This window comes from Filicampus tigris, chromosome 4 (assembly GCF_054856515.1).
Source record: "Filicampus tigris isolate MCC_2025a chromosome 4, RoL_Ftig_1.0, whole genome shotgun sequence".
In the NCBI taxonomy this organism is placed as follows: Eukaryota; Metazoa; Chordata; class Actinopteri; order Syngnathiformes; family Syngnathidae; genus Filicampus; species Filicampus tigris.
Window position 1 is genome coordinate 7,792,920 of NC_141220.1, and position 18,556 is coordinate 7,811,475.

The following is an 18,556-nucleotide window of genomic DNA, read 5'->3' on the forward strand; positions in this document are numbered from 1 at the left end:
AACTACCCAGGGCTCAGATAACAAGCAATCGCGGCTCAGCTTCAGAAATCAGGTGAGCCGTGATTGGTCGTTACGTGAGCCCTGAGCAGTTGTGATGTCATCTTCAGTTGACAGAAGTGACAAAATGGCCGCCCCTTGAGATGGCGAAAAATAGGTGGATTTTGCTTCTTATCTCATTTTCCATAAACAAAAAATTTATCAGAACGCCTTGTTTCAACTTGTGGGCCTGCATAGAAACTATTCTTGAAAAAAACATTTTGGTTGACTTCCTCTTTAAGGTTGTGGCCTGCTGGTGTGTTCACAATGTTTATGATCACAGCGCTGCAAGTGAAAAATGAAAACCATCCAAGTTAGTGGGAGAAATAAATCCCATTCGCTATATTTTGAAATGTCTTACTTTTACAATTGTTCAGTTTGCATCAACATCACACACATAGAGAATCAACAACATGCCACTGAAAACAACACCAAAATAATGTGACATTCCGTCTGAGTAACAATAAATTAAAAGAAAGGCACTGATTTTCATACATGTTTTTTTGCTTGGTTTGTAGAGAATGGAAGTACATTACTTTGACCATAACATGAAAACAGAGTGTCAGCTATGTACTAACGGAGATGGCCATCAAAGAGTGTCAAGCCCAAAGCTAATATTTCACGAGGTTGAACACATTACATGCCGTCTTGATGTTGTACATTATGCTCTGTCATACAAACACATTTAGAGCATATACGTACAGACATCTTGTGATGAAATAACCCAGAGGCAAAATCTCTTACAGAATGCATGCTTCCTTGTGTACTTTTGTGACACTTTGTAGTCAAATAATCCTACTCGCCAACTGCAACATCCAAAAGTGGTACAAAAATGCATTTTCTATATAATCCAATGACCACACAAGATGGCCATGAGGTCACGCTAAAGAGCCAGAGTTGGCTGTGATCCGCTGAGTCATCCTGTTAAACCTTGTTCCACCGCTGGAAGGACCCGATTTGAAGGCCAGAGAAGAAGACTTGGTAGCGATGCTTCCACATGATGAAGGCGCCCACAGCACAGAGGAAGGCCTGGGCCAGGTTCAGCACGATCTGGAGCAAATGGTAGAGCAAGAGCGTCTCGGTGATGTCCTGACAGTCGGCGACGCCCTCGAAGGTGAAAGTGCGAGCGATGGGGTCGCGGGGGTCCGGCGTGCACACGCAGGCCTCGGCGCTGGGCAGGCAGCTGAGGCTGCTGGTCTGCGCGTGGTGGTATCCGGCAAAGGCCACAACCAATGTGGATATGACCAGGCCGATTGTGCACAAGGTAAAGTACAGGACCTGTGGGCAGGGGAACAAGTGTTACATCGTGCATTATCAGTATTAGGGTGTGAATGCTGACAGATGTACAGGTATGGTTCTTTCTTGCCACTCTCATTGTTGCTCATTGTTCATCACCGGCACTAATCGGAAACAGTAAGTAATATTTGACTCTAAAAACAGTTGGGTTAAAAACAGAGCTGGGCAGTCCGTCCCGGGGCCGGACCGGTCGGACCCTCCGGCCCGGCTGGGTGCCCATTTTTGGGGCTGGGGGGTGGGGGATGACACATTTTTTTAAATGGCTGGACTAAGCATGGCCAGAAGTGTATTTTAGACCGGCCCACTAATCGGCCCTCATGCGCTTGACGTGGTCGCGAGGCGGCCAAATTTCATCTCAGCCTACTCAGTGAAAGGCTTCTTTTTAGGCTTCTTTCTACTCCAGCGTCAGCGCGAGCAACAACTGCCGCATTGATTCACGTGACCGACGTATTGTGCTGTTGGCGACAGGTCTGCAACACATGCCACGCACACATCAGGAATTGTTGCTGCTCTGATCGGTCCATTATGTCACATGTTGCGATGACATACACTTTCCCACACGGAGAGTAGGAGAGATAGGATGCAGCACGCAGCTCGTTGCTGCTGCAAAGCAAAACTAGTTTGGCAGCGTTGTGTGTGTAAAGAATTTACCTACCCACGTTCCCCCTTAGCCGCCACCTTCCAGATCGTTTTCGCAATAAAATTAAATGCATCGTCTAGTCATCTCGGTCCCTTTATGGTTGTAGCAGGCACAATATCCATTGTTGTCGCTGTCTTTCTGAAGCGACGCCCCCCCGTCTTGTTTTAAAACATAAATGTCAAAAACAAGGCCCGTGGGCCACATCCGGCAATTTTTTTTATTTGGCCCTCCGTCCATTTGACTTTGACACTCCTGTTTTAAAACAATTTGTATCCACGAGTATATTCAGGCGCTAGCACATCAAGGTGGAGTTCATGCACTTTTTCTGGCGTTCCCTACTTCCGGAAATACGCCATAGCAAACCTACAGTGTATAGTGGTTAGCTGGTATGCTTTTATTTTGAAGGCCGGGAAGGAGGGGAAGTGTGGAAAATAGATAAATAACTTGACTACGACTGCTAGCCGTCTATTGGACCCAAATAATTATACAATACGACAAATCCAACTCCGGGGATCGCAATGCAAGTAAGCATGCAGTTGGATAAGTACTACTGGCGCATTTGAAGCGTGTCCACAGCGGGTTCGAATTGTAAATTAGCCAGCTAATGATCTTTAAAAAGCCGTTAGCATCTCTCCCGCGGCGACGTCAATCACGGACGTTTTTATTTTTTTGGGTCAGCGGGCGGAACGGGGCGGGGGCTGACAATGTTTATGAATATGGCCGGAGGGTCGCGGCCGGAAGGGTACCCAGGTCAAGGGTGGAGGGTTGCGGCCGGACGGGCAAAAAAGGGTCAAGTGCCCAGCTCTGGTTAAGAATAACATAATTTGGGTCAAAAATGGACCGATACACAAATTGGGTCAATTTGACCCATTTTGTTGCATTGTTTTGTACAAAACATACATACATTTTTGGGTTGTTTTTGCAGAAAACAACCAAGAAAGTTGGGTCAAATTGACCCAGTCTCTCTATCTCAGTTGCCACCTGCAGATGACAATCCGGGAGACTAAGCGCAGTGGCAAGTTCCCTCTGAGATGAACACAAATCTAATTAAACCAGGAAACAGTCAATTCATGGACAGTTTAGAGAAGGTCAAATTAAAGAGGGAAGTCAAGTTAAAAATGGTCTTTAAATCAATTTATTCTATGCTCCCCCACTAGTTTAAACCCAGTATTCTGATGAGTATTGCGTGTGTGGCAGAAAAATCCCTTTGATGGAAAAACCATGGTGTCCTATTTAGTCAGCACATGTGTTCACCACCAGCTTTATGGTCTCAGTGATTTCTGCATTCATCCACCTTACAGCATTCATTCACATGACCTTTGGGAGGGAATTGCAATTTGTAGCGTCTAGTTTGTTGCTGTTTGCAGGCTGTGCCAGGCCCAAATCGCATGATCTCGAGTCAAAAGAATGTCTGCAGGGATTTTTATGGCGCGAGGCCTAGAGGTCCTCCTCAGATAAAAGGTGAATGATTGGAATTTAGTGGTCAAAGATCATATTCACTGTGACCCCAAAGGACATGACTTTGGCATATTATAAAATCAAACATGACTGTCTATCTTGTGTCATGTCACAATGTATTTCCGTATAAACTTGTAATTATTGCCGGTGACATAAAGGTACCGTACTGTGTACTGTGTGTGTTTTCTCTGTTTTCAGTCTCCTTGTCTCGTGATTAACTCTGAGAACTCGAAACTCATAAGCAGGCGGGCTGGCTCAGTGCCTGTTGCAGGTTCATTTCAAAGAGATTACCCACAATTCTACAGGGAAAGACCTGACCCCTCAGATCAGGAGCCGTGCCTCTGGCCTGTCTCCTGCTGTGTGCGCGTGCGTGCGTGTGTGTGTGTGTGTTTTGAACGACCGCCAGTATCTAAAAATACAGTTGTAAAATCTGACAATGGCTTTATGATGTTCATGCAATTTCACAAGCGCAATAACACTTAAGTTTGATCTTACGTAACTGCAGCTTTCATTCGCCGACGTGTTTGCTCTCACTTATATCCTTCTTATGGAATTATGCAAGATGATGAGTGCCGCTTGATTCCAAATGGCATTCATGCTAATTTTGGAACAGAAGTGAAATCCGAAGCATGATCGGATGGAAGGGGGCGCGGTTACGGCAAATGGATCAACACTTGTTTCATTGGGCGTTCATGCTGGACTTAGCGTTTGGCCACATTTCTCAAGCGTTTTCTTGTGGTTCACTTCCCTGCGCTGCATGCATATTTCAACATTCACACGCAATGTTTTAAAAGGCATGACTCTCTGAATACATTTTTTTATTTTTGTTGTTTGACAGAAAGTAAGCACATGGTTCTGTTGACCGCAGATACTCTCGATACCCAGCCAGCTTTTTCAAGGCAAATATTTGAAGCAGCTCTTGTGTCATCGTTCTTATCGGTGTTGTTGTTTAGTGCAAGTGGTTATAATGTTTTTTTTAAATCTGTATGTATTTTGGTCATTTTCTTGCATATTATCAGCATTACTTTAGGATTCATACTCTTAATAAAGGATTCTAACAGCTCCAAACAGAAACTGCACGTACACACATACACTATGGATTTGTTATGCGGACTTCTTGCAATATTTCTTCGTAAATCCTTTGAAGTCAATGACTGCAACCGTCATTAAAAGTCCTCAATGAGCGCGCGTGCGCCAGCAAGAGATGAATGATGAAACGAGGACTCCTGCTAGGCCATAGCTCACTGTGATAGACTGATTTGATCCACCCTAAAATGTCAACTGCATACACTGCCTGGTGAATGAAAACCACTCCATGAAGTTATGTTAGGAAAAAAAATTAAAACAAAACGCTCAGCATCATCTTCTGTCTTCAGCAGGGGTGACTGGGGTAGGTTGAGCCGCTTTTTTTCAGGACCACAACCTGGAGGTTATTTCTTTTTTTTTTTTGGGCAGACTAATATACAAATAGATTTCATGATGTTGCCACTTACTTGTCCTAAAAAATTGCTTTGTAGCACAACTTAACGCATGCATGGGTTAAGATGAGCATAGAATTCCCGACATCCTCCAGGCTTGCATCCTCCCCTCCCCCCATGCATGTCAATCCTCAACACTACCTTTCCCACTCCACCCACCTCTCCCTCCCTCCCCTCCCTTCCTACATTTAGATATTCCAAATTAACACTGTACTTGTCTCTAGTGAATGAAATCAGTCCTTTCCTCAAATACTCTGGTATTTATTTATTCAACACAGTTCAACAATAAAATAATATGTGTTTTTGTCGTCGTTGTTTTTAGCACAATGTTAACTCTGTAGGTTAATCATACAAATAAACAACCCTGAATTAGTACTGAGGACCTTTATTCTGGATACAGCTTACTGTCTTGCTTATTATCTTGCTATACAACCCAAATTCATAAATAAATGAGACGCCCATATTGCTTAATTTACCCCATGGTGACCACCTTGAATTTATTATTCGCCACGGCTAATATGTAGCACCTTTGTGCTACAGCTTTAGCACCCAGTTTTGCAGCTCATAGATATCCTAAATGATATATAAAACAATTTTAAAACTATGTACTTTGGTATTTGAACAATCATCATGAACCTTATAATGGAGTAAATTTACTTGAGAGTAAAAAAAAAAGTGTTTTTTTTCTACATAAACGGCTAACGACTGTCTTCGTAGGTTCCTCTAAATGGAGTCTTCTTCCTTAAAATGTAGTCACATTATTATGTTTAAAAATGGTTTCTTAGCAACAAGGAATGGCTCGACTTGCCTCTATGCTCAACTTAGCCCAGTCTCACCTATGCCATTTCCAAGGTTGTGATTGAGTTAGAGTACCTCATTGATTTCCGCATGACGGGACTGTCAACATGAAACACATCCTGTTTACCCGTGTACACAGTGGACCCACCTTGACGATGAACTGCACAGTTGAGCGCTCATCTGGGTGATAGGTGACACAGTACAGGATGAATCCCACAATGGCAACCAAACACAGCTGCAAAACAATACAGGCGCCTTAGTTTCATGAGTTTTGAATCACTTTTAAAGTTGATCATCTTGTGTGTGCGCGTGCGTGTGGGTGTGGGTGCGTGTGTGTGTGTGTTCTTTGGGTCCTGAAGCACAATACGTTGTTTTTCTCGCATGTTGACAACTGCCACTAATTTATTGCGTATTAACTGATTACATGACTCTCTCTAACTCCCACAGACACAGACGCACTTTCTTTCACACTCTTTCCACACTGCAGTTGGGGTCTTGTGACTAACGTGCGGCATCTTATTTTACGGTTATTCGCCAGGTTCTTAAGCACTCAACAAGAGTCTCTGGAAAAATTTTGATGAGCTCAGTGTTTTTCACTTGGGTTCGTCTCGTGAGAAGCTAACTCGGGACGCTGATGACCATGAGAGATGTTTTCGACAACAGATTACATCTTGGCGAGACACGAAGAAACATCCACAAAAGCTGTTTTGTTCAACTCAATGTGCCTGGATTTATTGAAGAAAATGGAAAACATGCCCTCACCAGACACTTCAATTGGTAAACCTGCACCAGTGGTGGGGCAACTCGAGTCACATGACGTGGACTCAAGTCATCTTAAGTTGCTGTTCTTATGACTTGCAAGTTTCTTGGCTAAAATTTAGGAAAGACTCCACTTGACTGTGACTTGAACTTCATGGGCTCTACGTATTTTCGTAGACAGCGCACGCCCGCTCGGCATAAAACATCTTGGTTTTCGTTCCCGGACAAGTCTAATTACCCGTGCTTGAGAAATGGCACCATGCAGGGCGCTCTGCCTGTCCAAGGGCTTTATCTTTTAAATGGCCCCAGTGCCCCAGAAAGTACACTCTAAAAGCAGTTGGGTTAAAAAGAACACAATTTGGGGTAAAAAAAAAAAAAAAAAAAAAAAGGACCGATCCACTACTTGAGTGAATTTGACCCAACCCTTTCTGGGTTGTTTTTGCAAGCCCAATAATGGGTAGTGTTGTACTAAACAACCTCAAAAACTGGGCTGTTTTGTACAAAACAACGCAAGAAGGTGGGTCAAATTGACCCAATTTGTGGATTGGTCCATTTTTGACCTAAAATGGTGTTTATTTTTAATCCAACTGTTTTTACAGTGAAGTCTACCGTAGACCTCAGACCAGCTCGGACCAGGTCTGAATTGTGGTGCAGGTGGTGTAATGTGATATTTGGTGAATTTGACTGAGGTGCAGGCAGACAGATATTGAGCTCCATGGACTTGTGGGGTGGATGTCATTGTACTGTATTTCATTCAAAAATATGACAGCAGCGTGCATCGCTGTTGAAATCAATTCAGTGAACGCATCATTTTTGACATCATATTATATTTATCAAAACACCTCCCTGAGCTCTGGTACAGCTAGGAGCACAGGGGGTCGGGATGCGTTGGGGTGCGCGGGTCACACATGGACGGACACGAACGATCGGGATGGAAGCCAGTGTCTGTGATCCCCTTGGCAAACTTCACATCATCCACCCGCGAAAGGTCTGCTTGCTGTTCCTTATAAACGTATTTTGCACTTCAATCTTCTGCAAGTGCGCCAGCGAGTCTATTTCTGCAATGACAAGGACTGTGTGTGCCTCTCCAGCACTGAATTTCAAGGCAATGAGCGGAGCTGCTTTCATTGGCCGGAAAAGTAAGCCGGCTGTGTTCACTGCCATAATAGCTCATACATCTTTTTCTACCTGCGACAGGGGTGAGCAATTCCACTCGTCGAGGGTTGGTGTCCTGCATGTTTTCCATCCCTCCCTGCTGCAACACACATGATTCAAATAATCATATAATCGGCACGGTCTGCAGAAGCTGGATAACGATCCTGATCATTCGGATCAGGTGGGCTGCAGCAGGGTGATATAAGACGTGCATGATACCGGCCCTCGACAAAAATACTCGAAAATTCCATCCTCCGGATTTTTGTTTCTTTAAGTACCACGTCTGAAAGGCAGGCACACACCGCTGTGCGTAACCATGACTAGGAGGTGCGGGCAATGTGAGGGCAACGGGGAGAACTGATCTTTTCTATTCAGGTAAACATTTTTGAAACACCAGGAACAAATATGATTGCAGCATTTCATCTATTCGGCAAACGCAATCTGGAGCTTCTGAATGAGCTAAGAGCTGTCTTTTAGCCAATCACATATGACAAAACTCCTTTCAACTGTGCATTTCCTTGCCTCTGGGTCATTTCAGTGCACTGTAACAAAACACAGTCTTGTGCTGGCACCTCTCTGGCCAATTTTACAGGAGTGCCGTCCCAAGTTTCGGGATGCATCCCTAACCAATCATAATCAATCACATCACGCATCACGCATCATACTACAGGGTATGTAAACAGTAAAGCCCTCATTTCTATTATTAAAATATATATTCAATATAATAAGATATCAGCTTAGCTGCTCCACCAGCTTCCAGAGTCATCATCGATATTCGCAGGAACTCTTGAGAAGTTGAAGACAAAACTTTCATATTTTTCATTGGAGTTCTTCCAAGGTCTTTGCTTTGGTGCAACACACTACTACCTTTAACCAATCCCAAATAAAGAAGCCTCAGGGTGTTAGGTTGAGGCTCCTGGTATGCCACGCATACCACTCATTGAAGAATGCCATCTCAATGTCGTCATACCTTCCAAGTATTTGAAATTAGGGAGTTATTTTTCATCCGTCCTTTAAAACAATAATAAACATCTCCGAAAGCGTCATTGGAAATGGAACATTATAAAAGTCAAAACATTATTACACAGCTTTTGTTTTGGATACTATTGCATTGCGCAAGTGGCCATTATCTATACTGTTAGTGTACTTTCTGAATACTCCAACTGTGGCTTCAACTGCCGGCATTCGCTTGGCCTCAAGTGTGTGACTCTTCTTAGTTTACATGTATAATTATATGCATGCTTATCCCCTCAATATAGAATGTCGGTTTAACTCTCTGGCCTTTTTTAAGTCGGCCGGGTGGAGAAGGGTCACTACGCTCGATCGTGACGATAAAAACAGGAGGCGGAATGTGGCCGGTTTGTTGGAGAAACTTTGAAGGGTTTTCTTCAAACATATCATATACTGTAGATGCACTTGAAACCCAGCAACATCCTCAGACAAAAGCTGGTTTACTCCAAGGACAAAATCCCTAGAAATGCTATTTGTGAAGTGCAGTGTAGTGAGAAAGGCAGTGACCTCTACACTGGAGAGGCCAAACACACAAACACACGGAGGGCAACCTCTTCGGGTGCAGAGTCAGCAGTTCATTCTCATCTCAAAAAAAAGGGACACTCATTTGAGGACATCAGTCTTCAAATTCTGGACAGAGAGGTCCGATTGTTTGAAAGAGGAATGAGAGTAGAATCAGCAGCCACACCTGGCAACAACAACAACAACAACAACAACAACAACAACAACCCCCATGTGACCACAGAAGGCACACCCACCAGACACATAAATAGGGAAACTGCACACATGATTTAGAACTGAAGAAGCCTTCCGGATTAAATGTGGAACATCCTCACCAATGTATCACATTGCCACATTGCAAGATTGTTTTGGACTACTTACCATATCAAAACCACACAGTTTCTATTGGACGGTTCAAGACAAGCGACTTAGACTAGATGTACGTATTATAGTGTGATTTGAATACCAGTGTGTTGTCAGTTGGGTGAGGTAGGGCCACTGCTGACTTGCATGAGTGAAAGTAGAGGCACATTGCCTTACATGCACAAGTCTTGAGAAAGCAGAAGCGTCCATGCAAGGAATGCAAAAGGTGAGCACAAAGACGGCGCTTACGATGATCCCAGCCCAGTGTGGCGTCTCTCTGGCCAGGAGTGAAGGGCTGATGGCCAGCATGAGGAAGGCCACCACTGTGACGGCGACCCCCAGGAGCAGCTGCGACAGGGCCACAAGGAGGGGGAAGCGGCACACTCTGCACTTGCGCTTGTCGTCTGGCGACGGGCTGTCTTCGCTCCTCTTTCCGCCATCCCTGTGCTCTGAGGAACTTTTCTTGCCCATGTCTCCTGTCGCTAGCTAACAATCCGCACCTCTCAGTCCTCACCACTTTTTTCGGCACTGTTTGAAAACGGCCGAGCTTGGCTGCCTGCTGGCCGTCGGCCTCCCGCCCCTACCTCTTATTCCCCTCCCTGCCCAGGCCTCCTCTCACCATAGCTGCTATTTGGAAACAGAGGAGGCGCTGAACTAATATGGAAAACATTTGGAACGGATTCCTCGAGCGGCTCCGGTGCCACATATAGAGCAGGCAGCTAACAGTGGAGCAAAGGAAGCGTAAGGAAGGGCGGCAGAAAGTCGCAAAAGGGGGATTCCAACATGCCACTGCTCTGCCACGATCTCAAGTATGCACAATAAAAAGGGGGATGAGGATGTCGACAGCCGTTTGTTCATTCACTGAAGACTTGGTGGAGGACGTCACACTTTTTTAGGAGAGTTGGTGATTGCATCCTTCTTTCAACTGCATAAAAAAACAACACGCTCGGACGCAAACAAATCACATGGGAAAAGTTAGATGTTAAAATAGATATGTTAGACAACTTGTGAGAAACTAACTGCTGATTTAAGGTCCTGTATATCCTTACTCATGCCACCTTTTAGTTTAATTGAAGACTCTAAATCGACCTTAGGTGCGAATGTCAGTGCGATTGGTTACTTGTGCATGTTACCTAAATGCATTACAAACACATTGTAGTTAGGGTAGTGGTCTGCCTCACGGTGCTGAGGTTCAGGGTTCAAAATCTTGCCTCTGGCCTTCCTGTGTTGAGTTTCATGTTCCCTGCGTGCTTGCTTGGGTTTTCTCCCACATTTCAAAAACATACATGTGAGGTCAGTTAGAGATCCGACATTGTTCATAGGTGTGAATGATTGTTTGCCGACGTGTCCTATGTGAATAGCTGCATCTCACCCAGAGTCATCTTGGATAGGCACCAGCTCACCTGCAATCCAAGAAAAAAACAACAACATTTTTTTCCCTTTAATTTTTAGACACTTTGTTAACAAGAAGAAGAACAAGAAGAAGATGAAGACAAAGAAGAAGAAGAAGAAGGTGGAAGAACTGCACAGCTTGCTGAGTTCAATAAAGGAGTGTGATGCACGTGTTCAGGCACACAGCTGGGCGGCTGCCATGGTTACAGTACACCGCATGAGCACACATATGCATGAACAGGAGCACGCATTCAATATTTGAGCCCCATGCTCTGTTTATTTACTTAATGTCATCTCTAAAGACTCAGGTTTGCTGTTTTGTGGTTAAAATGTGATCAATCATGCTTGTATTGGAGGGCACTGCTTTTTTTTGTTGCTTAGTATTCACTGACCTGCTTTAATTTGCATATGAGTTTATGAGACAACCCATTCTTAATCTACAGAAATTATAAGGACATCGGTCCAACAGAAAAGGCATGGATGATCTTGATTGACCTGCACGGAGTCCTTACCTCAACCCAATAAAACACTTTTAGGAGGAATTAGAGTGGAGACTGTGAGCCAGGCCTTCTCATCCGGCATCAGTGTGTGACTTTACAAAAGTGCTTCTAGAGGAGTGGTTAAGAAAAATAAAAATCCCATCAACTCACTCCTCGTGGAGTCAGAACCTCGTGGAATGTTCTCCCAGTAGAGTTGAATCCAAAGGGTGGATTGATGTCATACTAAACTTGATGGATTAAGAATAGAAGTCACTTAATCTATATATTACTTCATATTTCATATGTGAGTCAATGCAGATGAGCAAATGATACTTGGTAAAAATGTGTATTTTATCATTTAATACAGAGCAGTTTGGATGCACTTTGTCCTTGAATCCTTGACGTGTATACCAAAAGTATTGTAAACCAATGACCCACTGCATAATATATACAGTACTTATATGACAGTTATGCATGCTAAAAAGCACAATAACAAGACTCTCTCTCCATTCTGTTTGCTACACCTTCATCAACACTTTGCACTATTTTACTTTAAGTTTTGGAACAGCTGTTACCTCATATGATCCGGTTTCACTGACGTTCTTCACCTTTAAATTATTAAACACAATGAAATCACCAGAGCTGGACATTTGACTAAAAATTGAGCGTCCGTTATTCGTCATCCGTCTGCAGCGTGAGAGCTCTACCGTTGTCCGCCATTCACTTTTGTTTCCGGGGGTGAAAAATAGTACCCGTCTATAGGCTGGCCCGCCTCTATTTTAAAGTTTGTTTTCATCCGTCCCTGTAATCGTCCCATAACCGGGTCGAGTAACGACTGATGTGTTGTGTGTGTTTCTTTTAATATGGGGGTCTCAAAGTGCAGTCCTCAAGGGCTCATCCTCATCCTACTCAGTGAAAGGCTCTTTTTAGGCTTCTTTATATTCCGGCGCGAGCGACAACTGCCGCATTGCATCACGTGACCGACGCATTGTGCTGTTGGCGACAGGTCTGCAACACATGCCACACATTTTCAAAACAATGTTGTGTCCGTGAGTATGAAGTCAATCTGCGCGCAGCACTGCAGCAGTGACACGTTCGCGGATGTCTTCATTGAAGTTTAGAACAAACTAGCTCTAATTCACCTCTCTCTCTCTTTCTTCTTCACTCTGGAAATATACCGTAGCAAAGCTGCTGTGTAATGGATTACTGGTATGCTTTTATTTTGAAGGCCGGCATTAAGAGTAGAAAGGAAGTGTGGAAAATAAATAAGTAACTTGCTGGAATGCGACTTCTTGCCGCCTGTTGGACCCAAATAATTATATAATACGACAAAACCAACCCCAGGGCTCGCAATGGAAGTAAGCACACGCAGTTGGGTAAGTACTAGTGGCGCGTTTGAAGCATGTTTGAAGCGTGTCAACAGCGGGTTCTGATCTTAATAAATAATATAATAAATAATATAAACCTCTGCTGTTAGCATTTCTCCCGCGGCGGCGTCATGCACGCTTTTTGGGGGGGGGGGGGTGAGGGGACGGGGCGGGGGGGTGATAATTTTTATGAATAAGGGCGGGTGGGTCAAGGCCGGACCAGGAAAAAAGGATCAAGTGCCCAGCTCTGTCGACCTTATATTGTAACCCGTAATACCACGGCCTCCGATAAGGTAGAAGTACATTAAAGTGTTACAATACCATAGATTACGCCAGAGGACGCCCATTTCACTAACGAGGAAAAAGGTGGATAGCATTTTGTTTTGTTAAAATTTAGTACATACCTTATCCCTTTGCATGCTAATTATGTCCTTGTCTGGGACATCTCAAGAGCGTAAAAATCTTTCCAAACTACGACCCGACCGGAAGTGGAAGTCTTTCATTCTCTTCCTAAAATAACAATAATATTTTTATTATGAAATAATGCAATAATAACTGAAAACTGCGTTAAAATACAAACGTTTTGCATAAAACGGAAAAGTATTGTGCTATAACGCAATCCTAAATATTCTCGTGATGTCCCCCTGGCGGGCTCCGTAGTCTGCTGAGTGACGTTGGTTGTGTTGGCAGCTAAATGCTATCTTGGGTGACACTTAATCGGTTGTAAACAATTCAACCTACCGTACTCACGATACTCCCGGCCGGTCAATTGATGTGAATATGAGCTTTAATAATTTTGATGAATTATGAAACCTCTGCTGTTAGCATCTCTCCCACAGTGTCATGCATGGATGCTGTTTTGGGGGGGTGGCGGTGTTTCAGAGACTGATGAAATATAAGGACAAGAAATGCTTTAAGAGGACGAGGACGGACGGGGTCGCAGGACGATTATTTTTATGAATAAGGACGGCGGGACGATGACGGAAGGGCGCCCAGGTCGAAGGACAGACCGGCAAAATAGGGCAAAGTGCCCATCTCTGTCTATATGTGCCCTGTGATTGACTGGCACCCATTTCAGGCTGTAGTTGGCCTTTTGCCCAAAGTCACCTGGGATAGGCTCTAGCACCCAGTGACCCTGAACAGGTTAAGTGGCGACTTGGTTTAAAAGCCAATTCATCACAAAAGGTATTGTATAAACGTCTGTAGTAAGTAAAGTAGTAGTAGCCTGTAAAGAAGTCGAATGAAATAAAATCTTAGGTAGGTAACAATGTGAGCACTCTTCTAATGATAATTTAGAAAAGTGCACCAAGTCAGAAAAAAACAGCGAGAGTAAATAAGTAATTTCCCGTTAGTTTTTTTCTACTACTACGTGGAACTGATGTAAAGTTTAACGTGCACGTGACCCGACGTCTCAATTGATTTGATTTGAAACTCTCATCAAGCATGTGCTCGTTTAGCTGTTAGCCTGTTGCATGAATCACGTCTCAGAATGATTTCAGCCTCCAGCTGTTGGCTCACCGGCTGTGGCTGCAGTGACACACACACGCGCGCACGCACACACGCGAGGCGGGTCTTAGCGGACTTTGTGCTGTGAGAGGACACGTGAGTGGGAAGCCGTTCCCTCGCTGAGTCGCGCGTGCGCTCTTGCTGGCCACGGCGGCAGGCAGCTTTGGTAAGTGGCCGCGGCGTGGAGGGAGGGGGGTGAGTGGGGGAGTGGGGGGGGGGGGGGACGCTGGGGCGGAGAGACACATCAGCCGCGGAGAGGGAAGTGGAGGTATCAGTGTGAGACAGCGCAGCTCCAAGCAGAGGACACGCACACAGTGTGCACCATCAGCCGCGCGCCTCGTGGAATAACAAACATATGTGCCAAGGAAAGCTGCAAGAGACAACTGATGGATGAAAGAATAGCACATTTACAGGAAAGACACTTCATGGAGCGCGCAGACTTTTTGGGGTGAGCGTGTTTTAAACTCTTTTGCGAAGTCTTAAAAAAACAAAACAAAAAAAAAAAAACCGTTGATTTACCGGACTCTCTTTCCACTTGTAACTTTAGGGTGGATTACCCCTCTCTGTACATGTGCAAACCCAAAAGGGGGATAAAGCGGGAGGATGGCGGCAAGGTGTGGAATTCGAAACATTTCCGAACGTTTGATTTCATTGTTTACTTTTGTTGTAATCACCATTACGTAACTTTGGAACACACTTATCGCATTTTCTTTTGTCCACAGGACGCTTATAAGTTACCACACCGTTTGATAGAGAAGAAGAGGAGAGACCGAATCAATGAATGTATCGGTCAGCTGAAGGATCTGCTGCCGGAGCATTTAAAGCTGTCGGTAAGATTAAGACATTAAAAAAAAACTATAAACACAAACAACAACAAAGCAATAAAAAAACTTCTAAAAAGTTTAGGTTTTTGTGGAGTAAAAAAAAAAACAATATTTAAACGACATAAGGCACCACACTTGTGTTTTGTGTCCACGCAGACGCTGGGCCATTTGGAGAAGGCAGTTGTTCTGGAATTAACTCTGAAACATTTAAACGCATTGACTGCAGTGACGGAGCAGCAGCACCAGAAGATCATTGCTTTACAGAACGGTAAGATCAACACGCTTCATCAACCCGTAGATGTTGTATAGGTGTGGTGAAAGGCTAAGCGCACGCACAGTGGAAAAGACCAAATGGTACTTGCACGCACGGGCGCGCTTCCGAGTGCAGCAGATACGCACGTGCGCTGACACTTGTCGATCACGTGTTGTATTTAGTTGTCGTTGTTTTTGTTGTTTAATCTTTTGTTATGAATTGCACTTCGAATCGAACTTACAGTTGGTATACATATTGATTTTATCGTAATTCCCACGGATTGGACTCGTTTTGAACTTTGACCAAAAAAAAAAAAAAGTCCGTCATTCGATGACCTTTCCGAAACACAAAATAGGCAAAATTGAAAATATTTTTTTTGGTACAGGTGTTACAAAGTTTATACACTGTTGTTGTTGCAGGTCGAAGTGACCATTATTTATACTGGTGCATGCAGAAAAAATGGTGCCAATGATGGGAATCTTGAAACTGTACATGTCACAATTTTTATGGGACAGTGGGCAGTGTTCAAAAAGGAGCTTTAGACCGTCCTGACACTGTCTGTGCTCCCAACACGTTACCACAGGGTTTTGCATTGAAAGAAAAGTACTTAATTTGATCATGTACATCGGCTGCACATGAAGATTATAATTTTAAAAATAATAGAATAATATGGATAGGCTCCACGACCTGAGGATAAATGGTTCAGATGATGGATGGATGATATTAGCTTCACATATATTAATCATGTGCAACTGATGTACATGTTCGATTTAAATACATTCAAAGGACTTTTTTAATTTTTTTTATTTTATGCAGTGATAGAAACATGCACCTGATGTGTCTTTGAAGGGTCATGGGGGAATCTCCAAACTGTGAAAAAGAGCAATCATACATAGGACTACTAATCATAGGGAACAGATATAGTCATACACAGCTGTTATTTTTTTCACATCTTACCAGGAAAATCACATTGTTTCATATGAGATGTCTCCAAAAAGTTGCAGGACTGCTTTCACAAAATATATATTTCAAATCCAAAATAAAATGAAATAAAATAAAACAAAATAGAATAAATTAAATAAAAAGCTTTCCATCTTTAGCTTTCAAGTCATCCTCTTGGAATCTAACACTTTCAGTCTTCTTTGCCATGCCTTCATGCACTCCTGGAAGGATTATTCCGGGATCCTCTGCAGCTCTGTCATCATAGCCATCATGGTGTGGTCCACGTCTTCAGAAGTGGTCATTTTGATGATGAGCATGGATGCTCAGGACTCATTTTCACATCAACTCTTACCTCTTCTCGCGCACTGAACAAAGCAAACACCGCAGGATCTCTTTGTGGCTGTGCTGGTTGATCATCTGGCTCACATTGAGGGGGAAAGCTCGAAGTTTGGATTTGAAATATATGTTATGTGACACCAGTCCTGAACTTTTCAGACGCACCTCAGAGGTGATTTAATCTCAAATCAAGTGCTCCATCAAATAATGCACTTTCATTTTTTTTTTAGAAAACATTTATTAAGGTTTAATCATCCATTAATGTCAGACTGCTATTAATACAATCCCAGAACAGTTGTAGTGCATAATTTGATGTCGACAATCGTTATGATGCTACTCTTGGCAGGAACATACAATGTGTGCAAAGAATATGAAGAGCATAAGGGTTAAACATGATTCGTTTTCTTTCAACAGGGGACCGGTCGATGAAGTCGTCCATTCACACCGATGCGGAAGCGTTCCATTCCGGTTTCCAAACATGCGCCAAAGAAGTCCTGCAGTATCTGAGCCAGTTTGAGAACTGGACGGCGCACGAGCAGAGCGGCGCCCAGCTCGTCCAGCACCTCCACAAGGCCCTGGCCCGGGTCCAGTCCGGCTCGCTATTCCCCCAGCAGCAGCAGCAGCAGCAGCAGCAGCAGCAGCAGCAGCAGCAGTTGCCCGCCGGTGTCTCACCAGACGGGCACAAAGCCGACAACCAGGCCAACTGCGTCCCGGTCATCCAGAGGACCCAAGGCGGGGATCTGACCGAGAATGACACGGACACGGACAGTGGCTACGGAGGCGAGGGGGGCAAGGACAAAGAGTGTGAGCACAGCAACACCTTGCAGGCGGCCAAAGGTGTGAAAATCAAGCAGGAGTTTGGAGACCATCGCCCGGCCAAGAAACCAAAGATGAACTGGTCCGGTAATGGCTCCGGGGCCGCCGATGTGGCGTTCATGAACTCTCTGATGGGATTAACCGGAGTGGGACAGCAGACGCCAATTTGCATGCCTTTCTACTTCATCAACCCATCAGCCGCTGCCTCGTACATGCCTCTTTTCGATAAAAGCAACATGGAAAAGGGCATGTACCCGGCGGCGGCGGCGGCGGCCCTGGCCTCGCCCTTCCCGTGGCTGTACCCAGCACAAGCGTCCGCAGCCGCGGCCGCCGCCGCCGCCGCCGCCGCCTTCCCCGGCTTGTCCGCGCACGTGGGCGCTTCGCCTCCGTGCAAGGACCCCCAAATCGCAGACGACGGCGACCCTCGCGATGCCGAGACGAGTTCACCCGAGGAACGCGAGGAAACTCCCACGAGTGACGAAGGTGACGATGACGAGGAGGAGAGCGAGATTCACCGGCCGCGTGACCAGTCGCCCGTCTGTCAAAGCAGCTAACTTGTCTGGGTCGGGTAACCTTCACCCTGGAGGCCATGCACTCTCTTATTAGATGCATTTGTTGTGTGAATGCTGAGAGTCAAGCACCCCTGACTTAAAAAATATTATTATTATTATTATTATTATTATAGCTCTTATTATTCTAATTTGCATCCTCTTCCGGTACTGCGGCTTTTTCCCAAGTTGCAAAAACATATACTTTAGGTTAATTTAACACTCTAAATTGTGCAAACACTGAACCCCTGCTGGACCAAGCCTAAATTGATAGCGTAAAATATCATTTGTTCCCAAAAACACCCAAAAATCATCTTAAAATCGTCTTACATTTCCCTAGAAAAATACGTGGTTTACCGATTATTTGATTGTGAAAAGAAAGGATCTACATACCGTCATTTACATACTTTCCACAAACAACCCAAACTATACACAAAACCTCCATATTTTCCATTGGAGTTCTACCAAAGTCTTTGCTTTGGTGCAACATACTTCTCTCAAGATGTATCACTTCACCGGTACTTCTGCGAAAGCACTTACTACTTTCCATTTAGCCAAAGCTTTGGCGCCATCTTGTGGTTTTACACAAAGAGCACAA

The 18,556-nt window shown here is 44.3% G+C and overlaps 2 protein-coding genes across 3 annotated transcripts; one reads left to right on the forward strand and one right to left on the reverse strand.

Moving 5' to 3' along the window:
• Positions 1-350: 350 nt before the first annotated feature.
• Positions 351-10,043, reverse strand: sspn (sarcospan (Kras oncogene-associated gene)). The gene is made up of 3 exons (XM_086028797.1): positions 9,745-10,043; positions 5,855-5,941; positions 351-1,314 (listed from the first exon to the last, which is right to left on the reverse strand). Exons 1-3 carry the CDS (start codon positions 9,964-9,966, stop codon positions 961-963), a joined length of 663 nt encoding a protein of 220 aa, XP_085884923.1. The 5' UTR covers positions 9,967-10,043; the 3' UTR covers positions 351-960.
• A 4,440-nt stretch (positions 10,044-14,483) lies between these two features.
• On the forward strand, positions 14,484-18,089 carry bhlhe41 (basic helix-loop-helix family, member e41). Of its 2 annotated transcripts, XM_086029497.1 has the most exons (5): positions 14,484-14,687; positions 14,787-14,853; positions 14,962-15,069; positions 15,220-15,331; positions 17,009-18,089. In XM_086029497.1, exons 1-5 carry the CDS (start codon positions 14,626-14,628, stop codon positions 17,962-17,964), a joined length of 1,305 nt encoding a protein of 434 aa, XP_085885623.1. In that variant the 5' UTR covers positions 14,484-14,625; the 3' UTR covers positions 17,965-18,089. The 2 variants fall into 2 exon arrangements, with proteins under 2 accessions (XP_085885623.1, XP_085885622.1); XM_086029496.1 differs by having other exon boundaries at positions 14,787-15,069.
• The last annotated feature ends 467 nt before the right edge of the window (positions 18,090-18,556 follow it).

Bases quoted from the DNA above. Each gene is read 5' to 3' on its own strand.
- sspn (XM_086028797.1), bottom strand. From the start codon at position 9,966: ATGGGCAAGAAAAGTTCCTCAGAGCACAGGGATGGCGGAAAGAGGAGC. The intron at 5,942-9,744 runs GTAAGCGCCGTC...ATTGTTTTGCAG, and splicing joins CACACTGGGCTGGGATCATC to CTGTGTTTGGTTGCCATTGT. The intron at 1,315-5,854 runs GTGGGTCCACTG...CCCTGCCCACAG, and splicing joins CTGTGCAGTTCATCGTCAAG to GTCCTGTACTTTACCTTGTG.
- bhlhe41 (XM_086029496.1), top strand. From the start codon at position 14,626: ATGGATGAAAGAATAGCACATTTACAGGAAAGACACTTCATGGAGCGC. The intron at 14,688-14,786 runs GTGAGCGTGTTT...TTGTAACTTTAG, and splicing joins GAGCGCGCAGACTTTTTGGG to GGTGGATTACCCCTCTCTGT. The intron at 15,332-17,008 runs GTAAGATCAACA...TTCTTTCAACAG, and splicing joins GATCATTGCTTTACAGAACG to GGGACCGGTCGATGAAGTCG.